Here is a 19,747-nt window from a genome sequence, read left to right as displayed (position 1 = left end):
CAGATGACAATTTGCTACTTAAAAAAAGAAGCTACTTCAACAACCCCCAACATCTTTCGTGGGAACCCAGAAAACAGTTCCCATGAAGCAAACATGTTTCAAGGCAAAAATCACTGTGGATTAGAACCACACTATGAAGGACGAGGAGCTACTAGCAGCTGCAGATGTGCGACCCAAAGATAAGCAACCAAGCATTGCTAGCTACTGATGAAGCTACATGGTGGTAAAGGAGGGCTTTAAGCAGCTGGTTAAAAAGATAAAACATTCCCAGGTATAAAATGTTTTTCAGTTTTATTGCATAGCTCCTGAACACTTACAAGGTTAAGTTACTTTAGTCATTGTTAATCTAAAGTGCTACAATTTCCAGAAAAAAACCCATAAAATCAGCTACTTTTATGCTTACGTTTAACCTGGATATAATGGTGTGTCACCACTAATGCTGCTGCTGCTGGTACCTTGACTGAACAGATTCACAATTTGAATTAGGAAGCGTGCCATCAATGACAGTAGCTCATGTGAAAAGGAAGACGAAAATTGCCCTTCATTTCTTACATACACAAATGCTGGTGTCTGCAAGCATCAATAAAACTTTGATCAGTATTTTTTGCTACATCTTTAGATAAATAACCAGAAATAAATACGTTTTCTTGTAATATTGTGATATAGTTTTGAGGCTGGCCCCTAATTAGAGCTCCTTTGAATGTGAAGTGATGACCAAAAACTCACACACACATATGCACATGCACACGCTTACAACTTAACACCTCAGTCCCCCAGTCACAGCCTTGCAGGGAAAGGCATTAAAATTACATGACAAGCACACCTTAGACCAATCCTACCCACAATCTGTGCTCATGGGATACCGTCTCAGACACTTCAAATAGTAAAGCTTTTGACCTCTGTTTGCCCTAGCTGCCTTGCAGCTTCTTTGCGCACACACGCACACACACACACGCACACACACACACATATATAACATTGTCCTCTGTGCATACACTGCAGATCCTTCTTCAATCGCACCCTATCTGGCTGAGACTCAAATTCCATTTCACGTCCGGTTTACTATTGATTTTACCCTCGCCACTATTCACCAGCTACACGCCCTGTACCTACACACACCCAACATCCAATCTGTTCCCTCCTCACCCCCCCATTTTTTATTTTTCCACTCCTGCTCTCCCTCCTACACTTCCTATTTGTCCTCTTGACCCATCCATTCTTGCCCATCATTCCTTTGTAGAGCCTCACAGCTGAATATAGTGCATGAGAGTGAACAAGTATTGATCAGGAAAAAAGATGAATGACAAACAATTTCTTAACAAATAATATGCATGCAAGCTGGCACACACAACTAAATTAAATGTATGCATCAACATAAGAGCACCTATGAATGCCTGAATGCTCAGTATATCACGCGCACACACACACACAGAGAGACAAAGCCATAAAGTATGCACAGAAGTGGACCGGCGCCAAAACAAGCCATTGGGCTTTGAGGCCTTATTTCCATGTTGGAAACCATTTTAACTAGCAGACTGACTCATCGTTAATTATTAACACTCACAGTAATGCTCAGAAACAAAGCTCGAATATATTAAAAAAATGTTTTTATATCCAAGCTTTGTTTGCACATCGCGGCTACACAATGCACAGATGCACACATCTGTACATTGTGTACCAAGCTGTGGAATTAAATGTACCACGAGGGGGCTGTTTTCCCTCCACATTCCATCTCACCTTTTCAAGGTCTTTGTGCATTTACCTTTCACATTATTCTGCGCCTGTTGCTTCGCTCACTCTACAAAGAAACTGCTTTGCTGTTTACTTGTCATGCTCCGATGCCTCACCCAATTCTTTACCAGTCTTTCACCTTTTTATTCCTTTGCATTCTTTTTTTGTCCATGCAAAGAATGGCTTAGTACTTAAATAACCCTATTTCTCAGTTCCATTTTTTTTCTGATTGTTTTATTTTTTCTCCCCAGTTATTAAATCTCCCACACTGCACACACTTATTTTTATCCTGATAGATTCTTCCATTCTCCTGCTTGGCAGCTCCAAGTCCACCTCGCTCCCATCTCAGTTGTGGACATCACCAGTGGAAGCCTGTTAGATAGGCCCATCAATACACCGCTGGCCACAGAGACAGACGTCAATATATTGTCACTAAGCTGTCCCTACTCATCTCTAGAAGAATACAGCGGGCTAAGAGAGAAGGAAAAAGGGTGTGTAGTTGGGTGAGGAGGTGAAATGGAGAGGAAAGCAACGAGTGGAAGAAAAAAAGAAAAAAGAAAAATCAGAGGTGGGGCCTGCCATCCGTCACTCCGTGCTGTCTGATTTACAAGCCTATTGGATTTTAGACTAACATGAATCACTGCTCCATAGAGGCATTACTCCCTGACAGAACGACAGAATGAATTAGACAGTGTGCTCATGTGTGAGAGGGGGAATAGGAAAGAGAGTAGGGGGTATATTTACACTTCTTTGAGATTATACAAAGACATTTCCGCAGCAACAATGAAGCTTAGCTAGGATCGTCTCACATTCGCAGTACTGCATGTACCCTTTCTATGACAACCAGCTCTCAGAAGAATTAACTATTGTGACAGTGTGCTGGATATAACCATCTGTACCCACAATTACTACTCAGAAACTACGAAAGGAAACACATAACTAGAATATAAAAATTCTCTATTACAAAGTGAACACTGTATATTGGTCTGCAGCTAATCATGCGTTAATTATAGATTGATCTAAAGATTGTTTTCTTGATCTATTTGGAAGAATTTTATTTTTAATTACGGAAAAAATAGGAAGAGATGTTCATCACAATTAGTCAGACCTCAGAGTGGCATCTTCATGTTCTTTGTTTTTGCTGAACCAGAAAAACATTTCGTTAACTGTAATGTAAGACAAATAATCACCATTGAGAAGTCGGGACCATAACATATTTTGTTCCATTTTTGCATGTATATGGCCAAAAGACAATGAGGCACTGGCCATGGGAATCTGATAACTAAGATGGATAAATGTGATGTACTAGAAGTAAAAAAAGTCCTGAAGGGACACGCTTTAGTAAAGTACACACACATGTGTTACAATGGCAGTGCAGTGTCAAAGAATCACTTATTTTGAGATCACAGATAATTGACACCTATACTGAGCTTTAGATTTAATGGCTCATATTACAACCCTGTTTGCTTTTATGTAAAATGCACATTTAAAAAAATGACTTGCATCATCAAATAGCTGAATAATTGTAGCACACAGACTTTCAACAAATGTTTAAACCCGCTGGAACACGTCTTAATTTAAGTTATGTGGTATTCCAACTGGTTATAAAAGCAGATTCTAAGGTGGGTTTGGAGTTCTTTACAACTCTGGTTGAACAAATGATTCAAAAGTTTAGGAACAGTGCTTGAAAAAAAAGGTGGATTTCATCATCTACGCAACATAACATTAAATTATGCAGAGAATCTGAAGGATTCTTTCTAAGCAAGGGACAAGGCTAAAAATCAATGCCGAGTTGCCTTGCTCTTCAGACCTTTAGTCAGTACTGCATTAAAAACAGATGCGACCGTGTAATGAAAAACACTGCATAGACTCAGGGACACTTCCAAAAACCACTGCCAGTGAACACATGTCATCAGTGCATCATTAAAAGAGTGATCTTAACCTTTTATTAACTTTGTGTACCAAGTTTAATAAAAGGGTTTGGATAATTTCAAATGACAGCTTTCAGTTTTTATTCACTCTTTCCACTACACCCCAGCTTTTTAGCTTAGAAACATATATATGAGGTCATTATGACTGGACTACCTTCTTAGCATTAGTCAAGTATGATCTGGCAGTTTCCTTCAATGCCGTCCCCTCCTCCTTTTCCTCTTCTGTTGCTTCTCTTCCTTCCCTCTCCTGCTGCTCCTTTGCCTTTTCCAACTGGAGGTAGCACACCCAGCCAGAGAGATACCACACCTGCGAGGCACAGAGACACAGACAGTTTATGTGTTGTGAGGTGCAAAGATTTAGAGTGACAGTCAGTTACGACAAGGGGAAAACATTTTCTGACCCTCAGAGAGAATGAAATCCAACATCTGTCTTTGACAAACAGGTTTCGCACATTTTACATGGAACCAGAAACACACAGTCTCAGACATGCACAGGCAATCAGTCACTCACATAATAATTCACCCTGACAAAATCATGACATAATGTACTCATTTACAAATGATAGCCCATAAGTGTAGCTTCCCATTAACTTCAAACTTCTTGTTTTCACAATTTTCAGTTTGTTTTTCCCCTCTCTGTAGCAAAAGATGCAATTAGTAAAATAAATACTCAACTGTAACATAATATAACATAATGAAAAAATTAATTGCCTCAGGAAAATCACATCTGGGCCTTTAAATTGATATCATATTCACAATTTAGATCGTTGGCAGTTTTGCACTAGCTATTACATTAAATGATGGTTTTAATATGGTTTGATTCCACAAATAATTCGAGTGTTGTACCTTATTATTCCTCACAAGTATGTTTTTGTGATCCCAAACATATAGCAAAAGACTCCAAGAACTATCACACTAAAATAAGAACAAGGAGTCTCAACACTTTAGACTACATCTGTGACTGCATGATATTTCACAAAACAGGACGTTCTACAATCTGTTGATTTTTGTAAGCGACAATACTGAAAGGACGAAAAGAAATCCCTAGGAATAACTATAATTGCTAGTTTAGAAGTTGCGATGATTAGGGTATCATTTACACAAACATCATAGATGTTTCTGTTTATCAAATGCTCAGAAAAGCAAGAATATACACAGATTTCCCTCAAATAAAGGAACACCGACTCCCTGCCTTTACTGTGTCGAGGCTTTTTGAGCCTAAGCATGCAATCACATCCTAAAGGTTTATTCTGAGACAAAATAAATCCTGATGTCACAGATAAACAACAGCTCTAATGCATCTAAATCATAGATAAGCTGTTCTTTAGCACAGGCTGTTATTAGGCTACCACATCCAAATACCTTCTTAGAATTAACCAGGTAATCTAGCTGCCAACTGAATGGCCCCATCTCTTTCACTTGGCTCAGTATACTATCATCACACTAGTCAAACAAACTGAGATGCAACACCTACACATTGGGATTACATGAAGAGCCTCTAAATGAAGTGAACTGATAAACAAAAAACATTCGTAGTCATGAATAAGTCACAGTCAAGAGGCTTATTAAAACCCCTCCCTACCTGGGAAGTTGAGCAGGTTATCAAAAATTAGACTGTTGATGGTTCGATGCCTTAGAACACACATGCACACACACACACACACACACTTCCAAATGCATCCACCTGTAAGTGTGTAATAAACAAAGCACTGTTCGACACCTTAGAACACACACACACACACACACACACACACACACACACACACACACACACACACACACACACACACACACACACACACACACACACACACACACTTCCAAATGCATCCATCCATAAGTGTATAATAAACAAAGCACTGTACAAATTCAATAAAGACCTTTATAAGGGCATGAATAGGAGTAGAACAATGCAACATAAATGCCATTTCATTTTCTTTAAGTGTCTAAATGTTTTCACAGTGTGGTATTTTTCTTGCTCATAAAATGCAAAGAGGAATTTTTTCTAACGCTTAATACTTGCGTCTGCTTTAGAAGAAAAACATCTGTTCAGTTGTGTAATACTCATTTACTGAGTCAAGCTTTTAAATACCATACAGTTTTAAACCAATAAATATGATTGTGGATTTTTGATTTGCCCACCAGAGAATTACTAGCTCACTATCAATGTGAGAATATTCAAATATGTGTTTTAAAATATGTTTTTATCTTTTGACACAACACCAGATTAAATAAACTGCATTTTGAAGTATTACTTAATATGTTAAAACAATTATTTATCATGTATGAATCAGAGTTTTGTACCATATACACCAGACAGTTTATTAGGTACACCTTGCTATTACTATGTTACTCCACTTCAGAACTTTGCTGCACAGATTCAACAAACATGCTGGAAACATTCTTCCAGAGATTTGTGGTCCATATCGACATGATAGGATAACACAGTTGCTCCAGATTTGTCAGCTGCATGTCCATGATGAAAATCTAATTTTCCACCACATCCCAAAGCTGGTTTACTGGATTGAGATATGGAGACTTAGGAGGCAATTGGAGCACAGCGAACTGTACGTCACTGTTCACGTCACACCACAATATCCTGGTGGAAGCAAACTGTGACATTTAAAGGATACTCATTTGGTACTAAAGGGCTGAAGTGTGCCAAGAAAATATACCCCAAAATCATTAAATCCTCACCAGCAGCCTGAACTGTTGATACCAGGCAGGATGGATCAGTGGTTTCATGTTGTTTACACCAGATTCTGACCTACGATCTAAAGGTCACAGCACAAATCGAGACTCATCAGACCGGGCAACATTTTTCCAATCTTCAGTTGTCCAATTTGCTGCTGCAAATTGTAGCCTCAGGTTTCTGTTCTTAGCTGAGCAGCTGGTGTGGTCTTCTGCTACTGTAGCCCATCTGCTTCAATGAAGAGCATTCAGGGATGTTCTTTTCCATACCTCTGGAATAATGACTGGGTATTGAGTTATTATTGCCTTCCAGTCAGCTCAAAGCAGTGTGGCAATTCTCCTCTAAGTTCTGGCATGAACAAGGTATTTTCATCCAGAGAACTGCAGGTCGTGTCTTGACCGTGTCTACATGTCTAAATCCATTAAGCTCTGGCCACATGACTGGCTGATAAGATATTTCTGTTAATGAGCAGTTGAAAAGGTGTACCTAGCAAAGTCACAGTATTAGAATCAGTTCACTAAGATTCGTCTCAGCTGAATATATATCTAAAAACCTAGAGCAATATTTTTAAAATAGATCATTTGCTCCACAGAGTTCAAAAAGGGAATGATATTTTTAACTGTAAGTTACTTTGCTGTAAGACACCAAAGCACCTAATTTTCTTTCTTTCTCACAATAACACATTTTTGCCTCTGCATAATCTCAAACACTAACTTGTGCTTTATCTTCTACCTCTAAACACTCTCACGTTCAACTCTCAGTGAACTTGGAGGTGTGAGATCGCCTCTCATCATAGGCCAAAGATCACCCACCCACTGTTCTTCAAGCATCAAGACACAAATATTAGCTTTATTCATTATTCACTGAGAGCAGAGGCAGTAGGGACCAGCGCCCCTGCCAAATCAACCATTTAGCTAACAAACACATCAAGGCATGGCAAACTGAATTCAGAATTGCCACTCAGCATGCTGAGTGGGAGGCTACCCCCTGCAGCCATACTTATCAGAACAACAGCAGCACTGGATAAATGTAGTGTTGTTGCAGGCCCAGCGGTACGACATTTTTATCACTAAAACATTTCCCTGAATGCAGAAGTTAGAATAAAATGTGTAAATTCAAGTGAAACAGTGTAATTGGGTCACTTCAATTCAAAATTTTAACTTCAGAAATAAGAAGCCCATCTTTAAACACTCAGAACAATGCTAGGAAATTCTGTGCAGATGGTCCACTGTGAAATATTTGCGTCTGTAGTATAGTCTGCCTGAGCATCTGCACTCAGAATTAAAACATGTGAAAGTTTGCTAATTAAGAACTTCAGAGAATCCACTGTGTCCTACTCCAACCCCAGACCGAGGCACACGTAATAAAATACATTTTGTGTCTGTCAATCAAATCGCTGGGACTATTGTAATTTCAAAGTGAAGGCACATCTCAGTTTCCATATGGTGCTACTGAAGGAAGAACAAAAGCATCATGAATCAACAAAATACCTTTGAAACAAGATTTGCAAGAAAGTAGCTCACTTGTTTTTGCAGACTTAACGTTATATAAGTAGGGTTCCAACTTTGAGATATGCAAGAGAAAGAAGAAGGAGTAGAGCGCTAACCTCTTATCTGCTGCACTTAAGAGAGAAATAAGAGAGAAAGTAAGACAAAGAGGTGAAAGAAATGGAGAGAGAGAATATAATATAATATATTTTAAATGTGTCTGTCATACATTTCTGACATCACAGATGTAACAATGTACCCATGTTGTGATCAGACGATACACTTTCTGACCACCAGAACTGGTGACAGTACCAATATTTGATTGGCTGTGGGCATGCTCAAATTGAGTGTCACAGCAGTGCGTCTCTGAAGTGAGTTTAAAAGTTCAGCCCCCTGATGACTGCTCTCAATCTGTCAGCTGAGGGGTGTGTGGGAGGCTGAGCCTGAGGGGGAGTGGGGGAAAGAGAGAGAGAGAGAGACACGACCGTGCTTTTCTGTCTGACACTTAGTGGCACACCTTCGCTTTCTATTGCGGCGACAGTGGGGATTTTGAGCACACTGACAGCACAGAGCTCATACTAAAGCACAGAAAAATACTGCAATTCACTCTAATAAGTTCAGCGCCAGACTCTATGTGTGAGCACATAAGTGCTGAGATAAAGCAATGCAAATGCAGGGAGTACACAGAGCTCAGCAGAAGGAACTAAGCTCTAGATGTAACCGCTATGACGTCATCCAAAGATTACTGTATTTCTGTCTTGAAGCCTTGAGGTGAGCATTTTGGTCATTGCACTCTTCGCATTTTGAAACTGAATGTGACAAGCTCTTACTATAGCCAACACAAGATACGCTCGCCCAAACCTGCTTTATCATAGAGTCCAAAATTGACAAAATTCAATCATTTTGCGAACCTGAAGTCTACATTCATTTTTTTAATATACTGTCTAAGCATATAAACTGAGATGATCGTTCCCACTGAGATGAAAAAGAGTTGCTTTTGCTTTATACCTACCCAGCAGTTTCTACTGTATTATAAAAAGACTGTATATAAACATCTTATCAACTGGACTCAAAAATGACATCATATCTTATCGCACACATACACATTGAGAGCAAAACTCACAAGCACTCCAATCATTTTTTAGATATTTCCTAGGAAAATGGGTAACAAGTGCAGTGACGTATTGACACATATGCAAACACACATGGGAATCCTGTATACAAGGCAAAAACAGAGTTTGCGCAATTCTAACAAGCTTGAAAGTCAATATTTGGTATGAGCTCCTTTAGCAACCTTTAATATTTGTTTGTCGGGGCCTTAATGTTTGCTTATTTTTTATTTCTAAATCATTTGACTTTCAGACGCTGTTCATTTCCTGCAGGTACTTTTTTTAGTCCTTTTGTTGTCTTTCTTTGCATTCTACTTGTCCAGTTTCCTTAATTTTTCTAAGGACACACTACGCATCATATCGAGAATGTTTTTCAGTTAATATCTCTTGTGAATCACCTTGCTGTTGTAAAAATGGTATGTTATGCCTGTCAAACTGCGTTATCTTTGTTATTTTTCATAGATTCGACAAAAGAAAGGGGAACAAATTATGTGTTTTTGTGACAGACTGTTACTAATAAAGTGCCTACGGAAACAATTTAAAATTGGTTGTTTGCCAAGTTGTCTGTTATATGTATACACAACACTGGATCTTTCCTTGAGTAAAGTGGCTTTTTTAAGCTTGATGATTCATAAGTGGTGTAACAAATGAAAATGAGTGAAAAAGTAGCCAATCTCCAAAGAACAATTTTGAAAGCGCACAAGAAAGCCTGGACAACTATTGCTCTAGACCATGTTAAAAAATTTACAAACAGTTTGGCTCATTGGAAACAAAAAAGTTTTAGAATGGGCGACTCAGGATGAAGATTAAGAATCGCCAAAGTTAGTCTGGACAGACTACCCTGAAATTCAGACTCAGCTGCTTTCTTTCCCCACTTTGCCTGGCACCAGTATTATGACAGGTAAACTAGTAGAATGGCAGGTATTTTTGGTTGTATTCCCTGGTCAAACTGAAATCAAGTTTTTCACATCTGCCAATTTTAAAAGACATTCGAGCGAATACGTGAGTTCAGTTGTCTCTGCAGGATTACTTACAGATGTATCAATCACATGCACACTTTGATCCATACAACACTGTTTCTGCTGTTTGCAAGTTTGTACATAGGTAAACAAAAAGGTATAACCAAAGAAATTTGAAGCTGTTTGCAGAAGCTGAAATCACAGAGTAACAGCTCAGAACAGGACTTGATCTAAAATTAATAGCAATTCTAGAAGCTGTCTTGACATAACCAAGAAGATTGGCTAGTCTCACATTTAAGTCACATTTTAAATCAGGCAAGTTTTTGTGCCACTTTTTGATCACACCTCCAACAGTTTGGTAGCTTATGAAGTTAATCCTGCCTAAAAATCTGTGGTAATGTTGTCCTTTCTACAACCAAAGCTGGTAAGCAACCTGGAAACAAGAAAAATGTGCTCACAACAACTTTCTATTCAAATCAGTTGTATTTATATAATGCCAAAAGCGCTTTGGCGACAGTATGAAGGAAAAACTCCCTTTTATCAGGAAAAAACATCCTGCAGAACCAGGTTAAGGGAGGGGCAGCTATCAGCCACGACTGGTTTGAAAGACCCCATAACAAAAGAGAAAACATGCATTTAAGCAAAACACTAAATTTTCAAGTTCAGAGAGAGAAATAATTACGATGAAAAGTAGAATCAAAACCCAAAATGACCTTAAATTACCCTAAAATTTAAACAGAGAGGAACAGCCGGAACAGGACTTCATCGCTTACCTGGACAACTTCGTCATCCTCTTCTAGTAGACTCTCCAACACATCTACTGCCATCTAATTTAAAGAGAGACAAACAGATATTTACCATTTTTAAAAATGTATTAAAATTACAAACAACAATCATACTACACTCATTTTAGTCTGTAGAAATTCATCAATACTCCCTCTATTCTCAGGTTTTGACTGACAAACCAACATGCATAAAGGTAAAGACAATATTGTTGCACACAATCTAGCACATCTTCCAGTCAGCCCAATCAATCAGATGGATCAGAGGGTCTGATAAGCATCGAACAGGTCAGCAACCCATACACCGCACCGTCAATACCAACAAGACAACAGACATGATCGTCAATAGATACACTTACAAGTACTTATCACACAGTCGATAGTCACTTTAGCCACCGTCTACCATTGCCTTTTTTCCCAGCATTTTGTCTTTATTAGAGACGAGCAGCAGGGAAAGACCAGAGCAGTCAATACCATATATTCATAGTAGCCCCCTCCACTCCTTAGGATACACGATAAACCTAAAGACCAACCAGACCCAGAGCCCGTATTCCCCTTCCTCTAAAGCATTTGTCTGATTTCCTCCCTGTTGTGTCCTGCGGAGGCGGTGTGAGGTCTCAAAGGGGTTTAATGTTAGGTGACCTTTGTCACAGCACTGTCTGGGTCAGTTTCTGTGGGAAGTTTCCATTACAGAAATCAGACCTTGACTAAAGTAGGCTGGGTGTTTGTTTTGCTCTGTCTCCCTCCTTGTGGAACCTGTGGTTGTGGTATATGTGTGTGCGTGTGTTTGTGTGTGAGGCCCCAGGTGATGATATATTGATTTTTGTCTACTTCAGGTTGGAGGCGACTGTTAGCCAATCACCCGTGGTGAAGGGCAGGAATAAAAGACACGCACGGACCTGTGCATTCACACACACACCACTTTACAGTCACACACTACAAAAAACAACAATGAGCACAACAAGCAGCACTTGTTTCTTGTTAAGGGAGTCTTATTAGCTGGAGAGCTTCCTAATTCCCCCCCCCCTCCTGCTCGTTGGAGTTCTCTGCTCTTTTCATTAAGTCTATGCGGTTCCGGTGGCGATAAAGAGGTCTGTTGGCTGCATAGAGTAAGGGGTGTCAGGTTAATTGAGAGTATCTCATTAAGATTGTGCAAATATGCATGTCAGGGAGTCAGTTGATTGATTGCCAGACCAATTAGCAGCTGAAATACCATTGTCCTTAATTAATTAATGACTGATTAAAAATACACAAACAAAAACATCTAATCCCAGCCGATGATGAATGGATTCATGTCCAGCTTCAGAATGATCTACTATCTACTTTCACTGTATCACTACAAAGTGACAGACACACAAGCTGCACACACACACATTCAAACACAGTAAATCGAGCCAAGCACTAGATATAAAGATAGGAGAAAAGATCTGCTTGGATATTAAACAAGTGAAAGAACAGGCAGTTTTTGGAGCTACAAAAATAGAACAAGAGATATCTGGGAGCCAGGATAAGTGAGCAATGATAACCATTATATCGTCTCCAACTGCACATCTTCCTAACTACACCGGTCAGCCCAGGGGCGAGTAATTAAAGATTCAGAGATTCTTAGGCCGCTTCATGCTCTAAACAACAACAAGATTAATATTCCCATGAAGATAAGGCGAAAAAGAGGCTGTACTACGAAGGGTGGGGGGGGTGGGGGGTGGGGGGGGGGGCAGAAAATTGGACGAGAGGTTAAAAAAAAAATAAAAAATCTTAATAAACATTGCAAAAGTGGTTCAAGAAAAACAACAGTGCGCTACAGACACACGCAACCAATAACACGTGCAAGACGATACATACATGTTTGTCCTCCTTATTTTAAGAACTGTTGAAGGAACCAAAAGAAAAAAAACCTGCATTCTGTGGAGGAACTCATTTATAATGTCCATCGTGTGCATGTGCACAGTGTGTGTGTGTGCGCTCATGTATCCATTTCTGCATTTGTGTAATCTTCAGGCAATTTTGTTTAACAGAATCATTTTACTGGAGCGCACAGCAGAGACAGGAGAAAGACAAATCACTTTACAAGCAAGGGCAAGCTATATCTCACACACATACACGCACACGCACGTAAACAGGGACATCGAGACTTAAGTAAATAAATCCTGGGGATGTCACTGCTAACTGTACTTGCAAGCAATATAGGAAAGTACAAGCTGTACATTGTGAACTAAATATAAGAACAGAAACATTCAATAAATAAAATACAGCCAAAGAAGAGTGACAATGACAAGGTGCGTAACTACCCATCAGCTTCTGCGACGCCTCAGCTAAGAGACACTTGAATGGCTGTCAGGGGAGGGTGCCTGTCTGTCTGTCTGTCTGCTGTGTGGCAAGTGAATCAGTGGTTGTGATAGGTGATCACGGTAATGTTTGTGTGTGTGTGTGTTACAGTAGGGAAAACGCTGTTACCACGCTGTTTTTTGATTTTTTAAATCAAGACTATAAAAATACATCATTCAATAGCCACTTTATTAGGCACACCTGTTCAACTGCTAGTAAATACAAATATCGAATCAGCCAATGATATGCATTGAGGCTACAGACTGTGCATCAGAATGGAGAAGAAAGGTGATTTAAGTGATTTGTAATGTTTGGTTGTTGGTGCCAGAAGTATTGCACAAACTGCTGAACTACTGGGATTTTCCTACACAAATGTGTCTAGGCTACAGACAATGCTCCGATAAAGGAAAATATCCAGTGAGTGGCAGTTCTTTGGGAGAAAATGCCTTGTTGATGAGATATCAGAGATCAGAAGAGAATAGTCAAACTGCCTCAAGCTGATAAAAAGACAACCGTAACTCAAACAACCACTTATGACACCCAAAGTATGCAGAAGAGAAACAGAAGGCCAGGCCTGGTGTCTCTCCTGTCAGTTAAGAACAGGAAATGGAAAATGTGCATAGTCTCATCAAAACTGAACAACCCAGGATTGGAAAAAACACAGCCTGGTCTGATGAGAAAGTAAGATATGCTAAGATAAGTGGTGGTGTATTGTGTGGGAGATATTTTGTTGATATGCCTTGGGCCCCTGAGCCTCATTTAAATATCCCAGCCTACCCAAGTATTGTTAGTGACCATGTAAATTCCTTTATGTGAACAACACAGTGTACCCCAGTGGTTTGTTGAACATGGCAATACATTCAAATGGCCTCCACAGTCAACAGCTCTCAATCCAACAGAGCACCTGTGGGATGGAACAGCAGATTCAGAGATGGTACGGTCTAAAATGTTTGCAGCACCTTGTGCAAACTATGCCATAGAAGAATAAAGCAAAATAAATTATGTATGTAAATATATATATTAACATAATTCCTATAAATCACTGATGCCCCCACTCCCTTTCAAAGGTCAACAAACTCAGTCAAATAGACTGATGTGACTATTTTAATGATATTTCCTACGATATACTACAGAGACCCTCATATTGGAAAAGATGGGCACCACATAATAGTTGGTATTTTCGCTTGATAAACAAACAAGTAAGCAACCAATCATCTCCACACTGATTGCATTAAACTGTTTAGAATTTATTCTATAAAATATCAGGAAACCTCAGAAAACATGGTCTTCAAACTGCTTGAAAATATCAGATATATTCAGATTAAAGATTTTTAACAGCAGCAAAGTATCCCATATTAAACGCTGGAACCAAACATTAATGAAGACAAATGACTAAAACCAAATGAAAACCCAATTAATTTTCCATCAATCAAACCAATAACAAACCTGTTTAAGCACTGCAAGCGCTCTCACAAATATGGGGATATTAGACAATAAAACCAACATGTTTGTCTCACTTCTCACTTCTTTTGCTTCCAAGCACCCTCGTGCGCTCTTAATCTATTTCCATTCTGGAAATCACAAACAAACTTGGCAGTTATTCAACTAATCAAAAGAGGGAGGAAAAAAAGACTCGCAAAAGCCTTTTTGGTGACTTTTTTCTCCTCTTCTAATTTAAGTGGCACAGATCCATGTTTTGCAGAAACAGTTGACTGAAGAGAAGAGCAGCAATTGTGAAACTGATGTTTTCATGAATTTATTAACACAGTGTGTTTGGAATGTTTTCTATCACATTTTTTAAAGTAAACAAGAAAATCGCACAATGTAGCACAAGTACAACCAGCCTATGTCATGGTTTTCATGCTCTTATCCCTTTCTCAGTCAAATTTACTATCACATTCAGCTTTTCATGTGGCAAAGGTTTTTTATTTTTAAAGATTTCCTCCAAAAAACAACTGAAAGCCACAGTCTTGACAAATTTTTTTATTATAAAAGATAACTATGGATTTTAAAAATAAATAAACTGTAATATTTGCACATGCTCTGAGTTTGACATTATTATTGCTGACGCTTTTTAATGACAACCAACTACCCTCATAAGAAACCTTGAGTTTTAAGACGGTGGTGAGACAGGTCTATGACCTAGTAAAGTGTGCCCAAGAGATGTGACAGTGTCTACCCACTAAAGACAGTTTGTCTTGAAAACATCTGCCCAGTGTTTTTCAGCAAAATCTTTCTCATTTTGATGAGAATTGGTGGAGGGAGATAGAGCATAAGGCAAAGAAAGAACCTGCTCAATTTTGGTGCTGATCTGAATTTGTGGGGTGGAAAATAAGACCAGACAGTGAAGACTTCTGGGGAAGTCTCCACTATTTTAGTAAACTTCTATTTCCCACCACTATGCACTATAATAACCACACTAACACTGCCTTATTGTGGCCTAGTTAATTTGAATTCAACCCACATAACACAAAAGTACAGACAAAGACCATGAGATGAAGTTTCTGCCAAAGAACATGGTAGTACCTCTACACCTTGTGCCATTCTAAAATTAACATTTATTTACTAGACGTGGCTGTATGCAGTTACAGAAAACAAACAGACAAAAAAAATTCTTTAATATGTTTGGGGGTATTTTTTGGCAAATATATTAATGCAAATTTCAAAGCCTTGGCCCAGCTTTGGGGACCAAACAAATTATTCAATGGGGAGAAAGAGACAATTGGTTATATTCTGGCACCATTTTCGAAAGACAGCCTTCCAACTAATAACTCTACTGGAAGTAAACAACTTTACACAAAGTTTACAAAGAGCATAAACTGTGCATAGATCCTTCTAAGTGAGACAATGTGTGTGTGAGTATGTGTGACAGAGAAGTACCGGAAGCAAAGAGCTGAGAGGATGTTCCTATCAAATCCAAGTCCCAAATCCCAGGCTGGGAGAGACAGACAGAAAATTGTTTGCTTTTACTCTACTTTCACCCTTAAATGCAATTGCCAGAAACTCCAAATAGCCCTTTACGTGTGTGTGTGTGTGTGTGTGTGTGTGTGTGTGTGTACACATACTTGAGCACATGGCAAAATATTTGACGTTATAAAGCAGTAGGAATGGGTGCGGTTTGTGGTTCGGGCTTCATGACACCAACAGCAGGATGAAGACAAACGACATGTCAGAAACTGTGGACCGAGACGTTGTCATTTTACTGATACACCTGACAGCCCATCTCCCGCACACATGCACCCAAAGATATAACTGCAGCTGAGCTATTTGGGTGTGAGCTGGGGGAAGAGGAGAAAAAAAAAAAAAAAGGGGGGGGGGGGGAGGACACTGTTCTCATTTCCCATAAGTAATAACCATAAACCACCCAACAAGAGTGACTGAAAATTAATCATTGGATCACAATAGAAAGTCGCTAAACTGCTGTTGGTGTGGCGGTAATCACCGAAAATGACTTCAAGCGTTAATGACAGCATTAGGAGTTTTAGCACTGAACTGAAGGCAGTGAGCCACTGAAATCAAGGCCATTAACACCAGAAATTCCTGAGTGATTTAGTAGAGAAGTATGCTGTTTCGAGATATGGCCGCAATTCATCAGACCACAGCTTCAATCTTTTTTTATTTTTTTTAAATTTTACTCTTCCTCCCAATCCCTCCACCCTTGTGTGCCTCCCTGAGCCCTATCCCTTTTTGTAAATACCACTCTTCAATTATTGACACTAAACTCCAGAGGGGATAAAGACCAGGCATGGCCTTCCCACCTTCAGTGCTATTCACCAGAAAGGAAAGCATACAAACACACAGATGTGCGCACACGCAAAAAATGCCAGGCTGCCCTCCCACCACGAAACAAACACAGACCAACAACAACAAGGGAGTGTACGAGCACGACACAGCAAACATTTTACCTCGTACTCCTCTGACTCAATGAGCAGTTTGGCTGTGGTGATGCGAGACTCATACGGAGGGATCTCATTCTGTAGGAGAGAAAGAAAGAAGAAGAAAAAAAAAGGACAATACAACCACCTCTGCAGTGAGTGCTTTCACAGGCATCCACAAACATAGTTCTTCCTTTGTCTGATAATAACACAATCCAATTTCAAGGTACAAAACGTTTTTCAGCTATGTGGCTGTTAATCACAGCCAAAGTGTCAGCAGGCTGTGTTCACATCAACCTGCTCCCGAAGATAAGAGTCATAAGAGTGGTGTCACTGGGATTATTGTATCAAATCATCACACCAAACCCTCTTACATCACTTTTTTATTATTTGAATCTGCAATTTATTTTGAGCTATTCAAAGCCCATCCAGCTTTGACATTATAGCCATTTTTCCTTGATCAAATTCCATGTTGTACTTTGCTTGTTTATACTTTAAAACCCTTCCTGGTGTTGAATTTATTATTTGCTTTCTCTCTGTGCACTCTAACACAAATACATACAGGTTTGTGAAGTCTGTGCTCCACCTTTCATCTTCTATCATTCCCTCTTAATCTCTTACTCTTTTTTTTCTTTTTTTTTATCTGTACAGCTGTCCTTATATTTGCGCATACCGCATAGCATGCTGTGAAAATCTTGTTAGTTAAAGGGGCTTTATAAATAAACCGGGATCTTACTGGGGCTGGTGGAAGTGAGACAAATACCAGCCTACAGCTACAGCCTACCTGAATGTCTTCCCCTGCGCTGGACGAAGCTGCTCTCTGTTTTAGCGCAGGTAGCCACATTCCAACACTCTTCAACAGGTAATCTTTGCCTTCCTGAACACAGAAAAAGAGCATATAAATATAAAAAGCTTTATAAAAAAAATATACATTTCATTTCTTATGCAAATGTATATACAAGAGTAATTGGAGAATGCACTCTTCACACAAATCAGTTCCTACAGACTAAGCCCACTGTATAATTTACTTCCACAGACTAGCTATTGGATTTTCTACAGAAACCAAGAACCCCTGGATTAATTTGGGAAAAACTTATTTTTTCTTGTTTCTTAAAAAAAATTCCAAAAAAGGAGACTTTGTCACAGGATGTGGAAAGGTGTGGAGTGAGACTGGAACCAGCCTGACCCCTACAGCTTACAGGTAGTATTACAGATCCTTCGCTGCTCAGTTTGGTGATAGGAGTGCATGGAGAGTACGGAGAGACAGTACAGAGGTTTGAAGATACCCAAAAAAACAGTGGTAGGTACACTGAATGTTGTTTGTTGTATCATCAGTGCATGTTGAGGATGATTCAGGTAGACAGCACTGCCAACAAATACTTCCACGTGGTAATTTAAGGCCATATTTCAATTAGATTACATTTCAAGTAAACAATAAACATGTTTAAATACTTTCAAAAAAAGCCTTTGCCTTGAATGCCTTCTATTAACAGTGGTTTAAGATGCTCTTCATTTAGCAATGTCTCCCGCATGTACAAATATGCATGTAATGTAAAAATACAGAAAGTTTATTTAGGATATTGTTCTAAACTCACTGTCAAATGTTACACTCAAAAGGTCCTGTGGAATGTTTTCTAAATTTAGTCCAATATGCTTTTCCCTCATCTTTTCTCTTTTTAGCAGATGACTGCATGACCTTAATGATCCGCCCAGTAATTAACATTCCTATCGGCATGACCTGTCCATCTGCTGATTAATCGCATACGATTCAATTTGCTCAGAATAATTAACTCAGCAGATTCCCGCTTTAATGTGGTGATAACTCATCTCAAGTGTGTGTGCGTGTGAGAGAGAGAGAGAGAGAGAGAGAGAGGACTGACCTGGTTTCTCTCTGTACTGAACAGGTAACTGGCCATAAGCTGTAGAGCCTCTGGGTTGTCATGGCGATACTGTAATGCTTTCTCTATGAACTCTCTGCACTTGTCGGCAGCCCCCTCCTCCATGCTACATGCACACACACACACACACACACACACACACACAGAAAAAGAAAATCTCAAAATATTACCAAAGGCAGGCCTATCAGTGTCAAGTGCAGAACTCTGTGTGCTCCAGTACCAGAGGTCTGTTAAGTAAATCTCAGCGATGGAGCAGTAGGCTACACTAACATCCTTCTCTGTGGGGAGCTCGGGGTCCTCATCTGGTGGGGCAGCAGCTCCAGCCAGAGCCTGCATGAATCAAAGGGCAGACTTCTTTAGTTTCTAAAGTTCATATTATTCATTACAAATCAAAAGAGACTGAAAGAGACTTATATGAAACAGAATCTAAGACAGGTTTTCTTTTTGAAATAATCAGAATAAAAAGGGACACCATCTGAATAAGCTTTTTCCTCTGAAATCATATTAACATGTCACAGCAGGAAGGAAGCAGTAACATCAGAGATGCAAACTGCGTGAATTAAATTTATCCAATTTACTTTCAGAGTCATTGCTCTGTTCATGTTGACTCATTGTCACAGTTATTGAGTACTGACACACTTATCTAGCTAGAAGTGACACTGATACAATGATATTAATAAACATGGTGTCACAAAGTTAAACAACAAGAATATTGAATAAGTGAATGTAAAATTGACAGATTAATACATGTGCAATTAATACAATGTATCCTAACATTTTTAACCTTATTCTTCTATTCTATTTTCCTTCCATTTGTTCTAATTTAATGTTAACATTGTAATGCATAGAAAACATTTTATCTTTGCTTACGCAAAAAACTTAATGAGCAATATTTTCTTTTTTAAATAAATAACTATATTTGAGGGGGGAAAAAGACAGAAGTTGTAAAACTACCATC

At 39.1% G+C, this 19,747-nt stretch overlaps 1 protein-coding gene across 2 annotated transcripts in view; it reads right to left on the bottom strand.

Moving 5' to 3' along the window:
- The window catches only part of si:dkey-12j5.1 (uncharacterized), a 30,591-nt gene that overhangs the window by 9,299 nt on the left and 1,545 nt on the right, over positions 1-19,747 (bottom strand). For both annotated transcript variants that reach the window (XM_035912297.2, XM_006801353.3), the window contains exons 5-10: positions 19,010-19,119; positions 18,772-18,895; positions 17,676-17,768; positions 16,922-16,990; positions 10,683-10,736; positions 3,817-3,969 (exon numbers count right to left, since the gene is read on the bottom strand). In XM_035912297.2, coding sequence (XP_035768190.1) covers positions 3,817-3,969; positions 10,683-10,736; positions 16,922-16,990; positions 17,676-17,768; positions 18,772-18,895; positions 19,010-19,119 — 603 coding nt within the window. The remainder of the gene's footprint in view (positions 1-3,816; positions 3,970-10,682; positions 10,737-16,921; positions 16,991-17,675; positions 17,769-18,771; positions 18,896-19,009; positions 19,120-19,747) is intronic.

The sequence above is a fragment of the Neolamprologus brichardi genome, chromosome 11 (assembly GCF_056152115.1).
Source record: "Neolamprologus brichardi isolate AB-2024 chromosome 11, ASM5615211v1, whole genome shotgun sequence".
Classification (NCBI taxonomy): domain Eukaryota; kingdom Metazoa; phylum Chordata; class Actinopteri; order Cichliformes; family Cichlidae; genus Neolamprologus; species Neolamprologus brichardi.
This window is presented reverse-complemented; position numbering and strand designations above follow the sequence as displayed.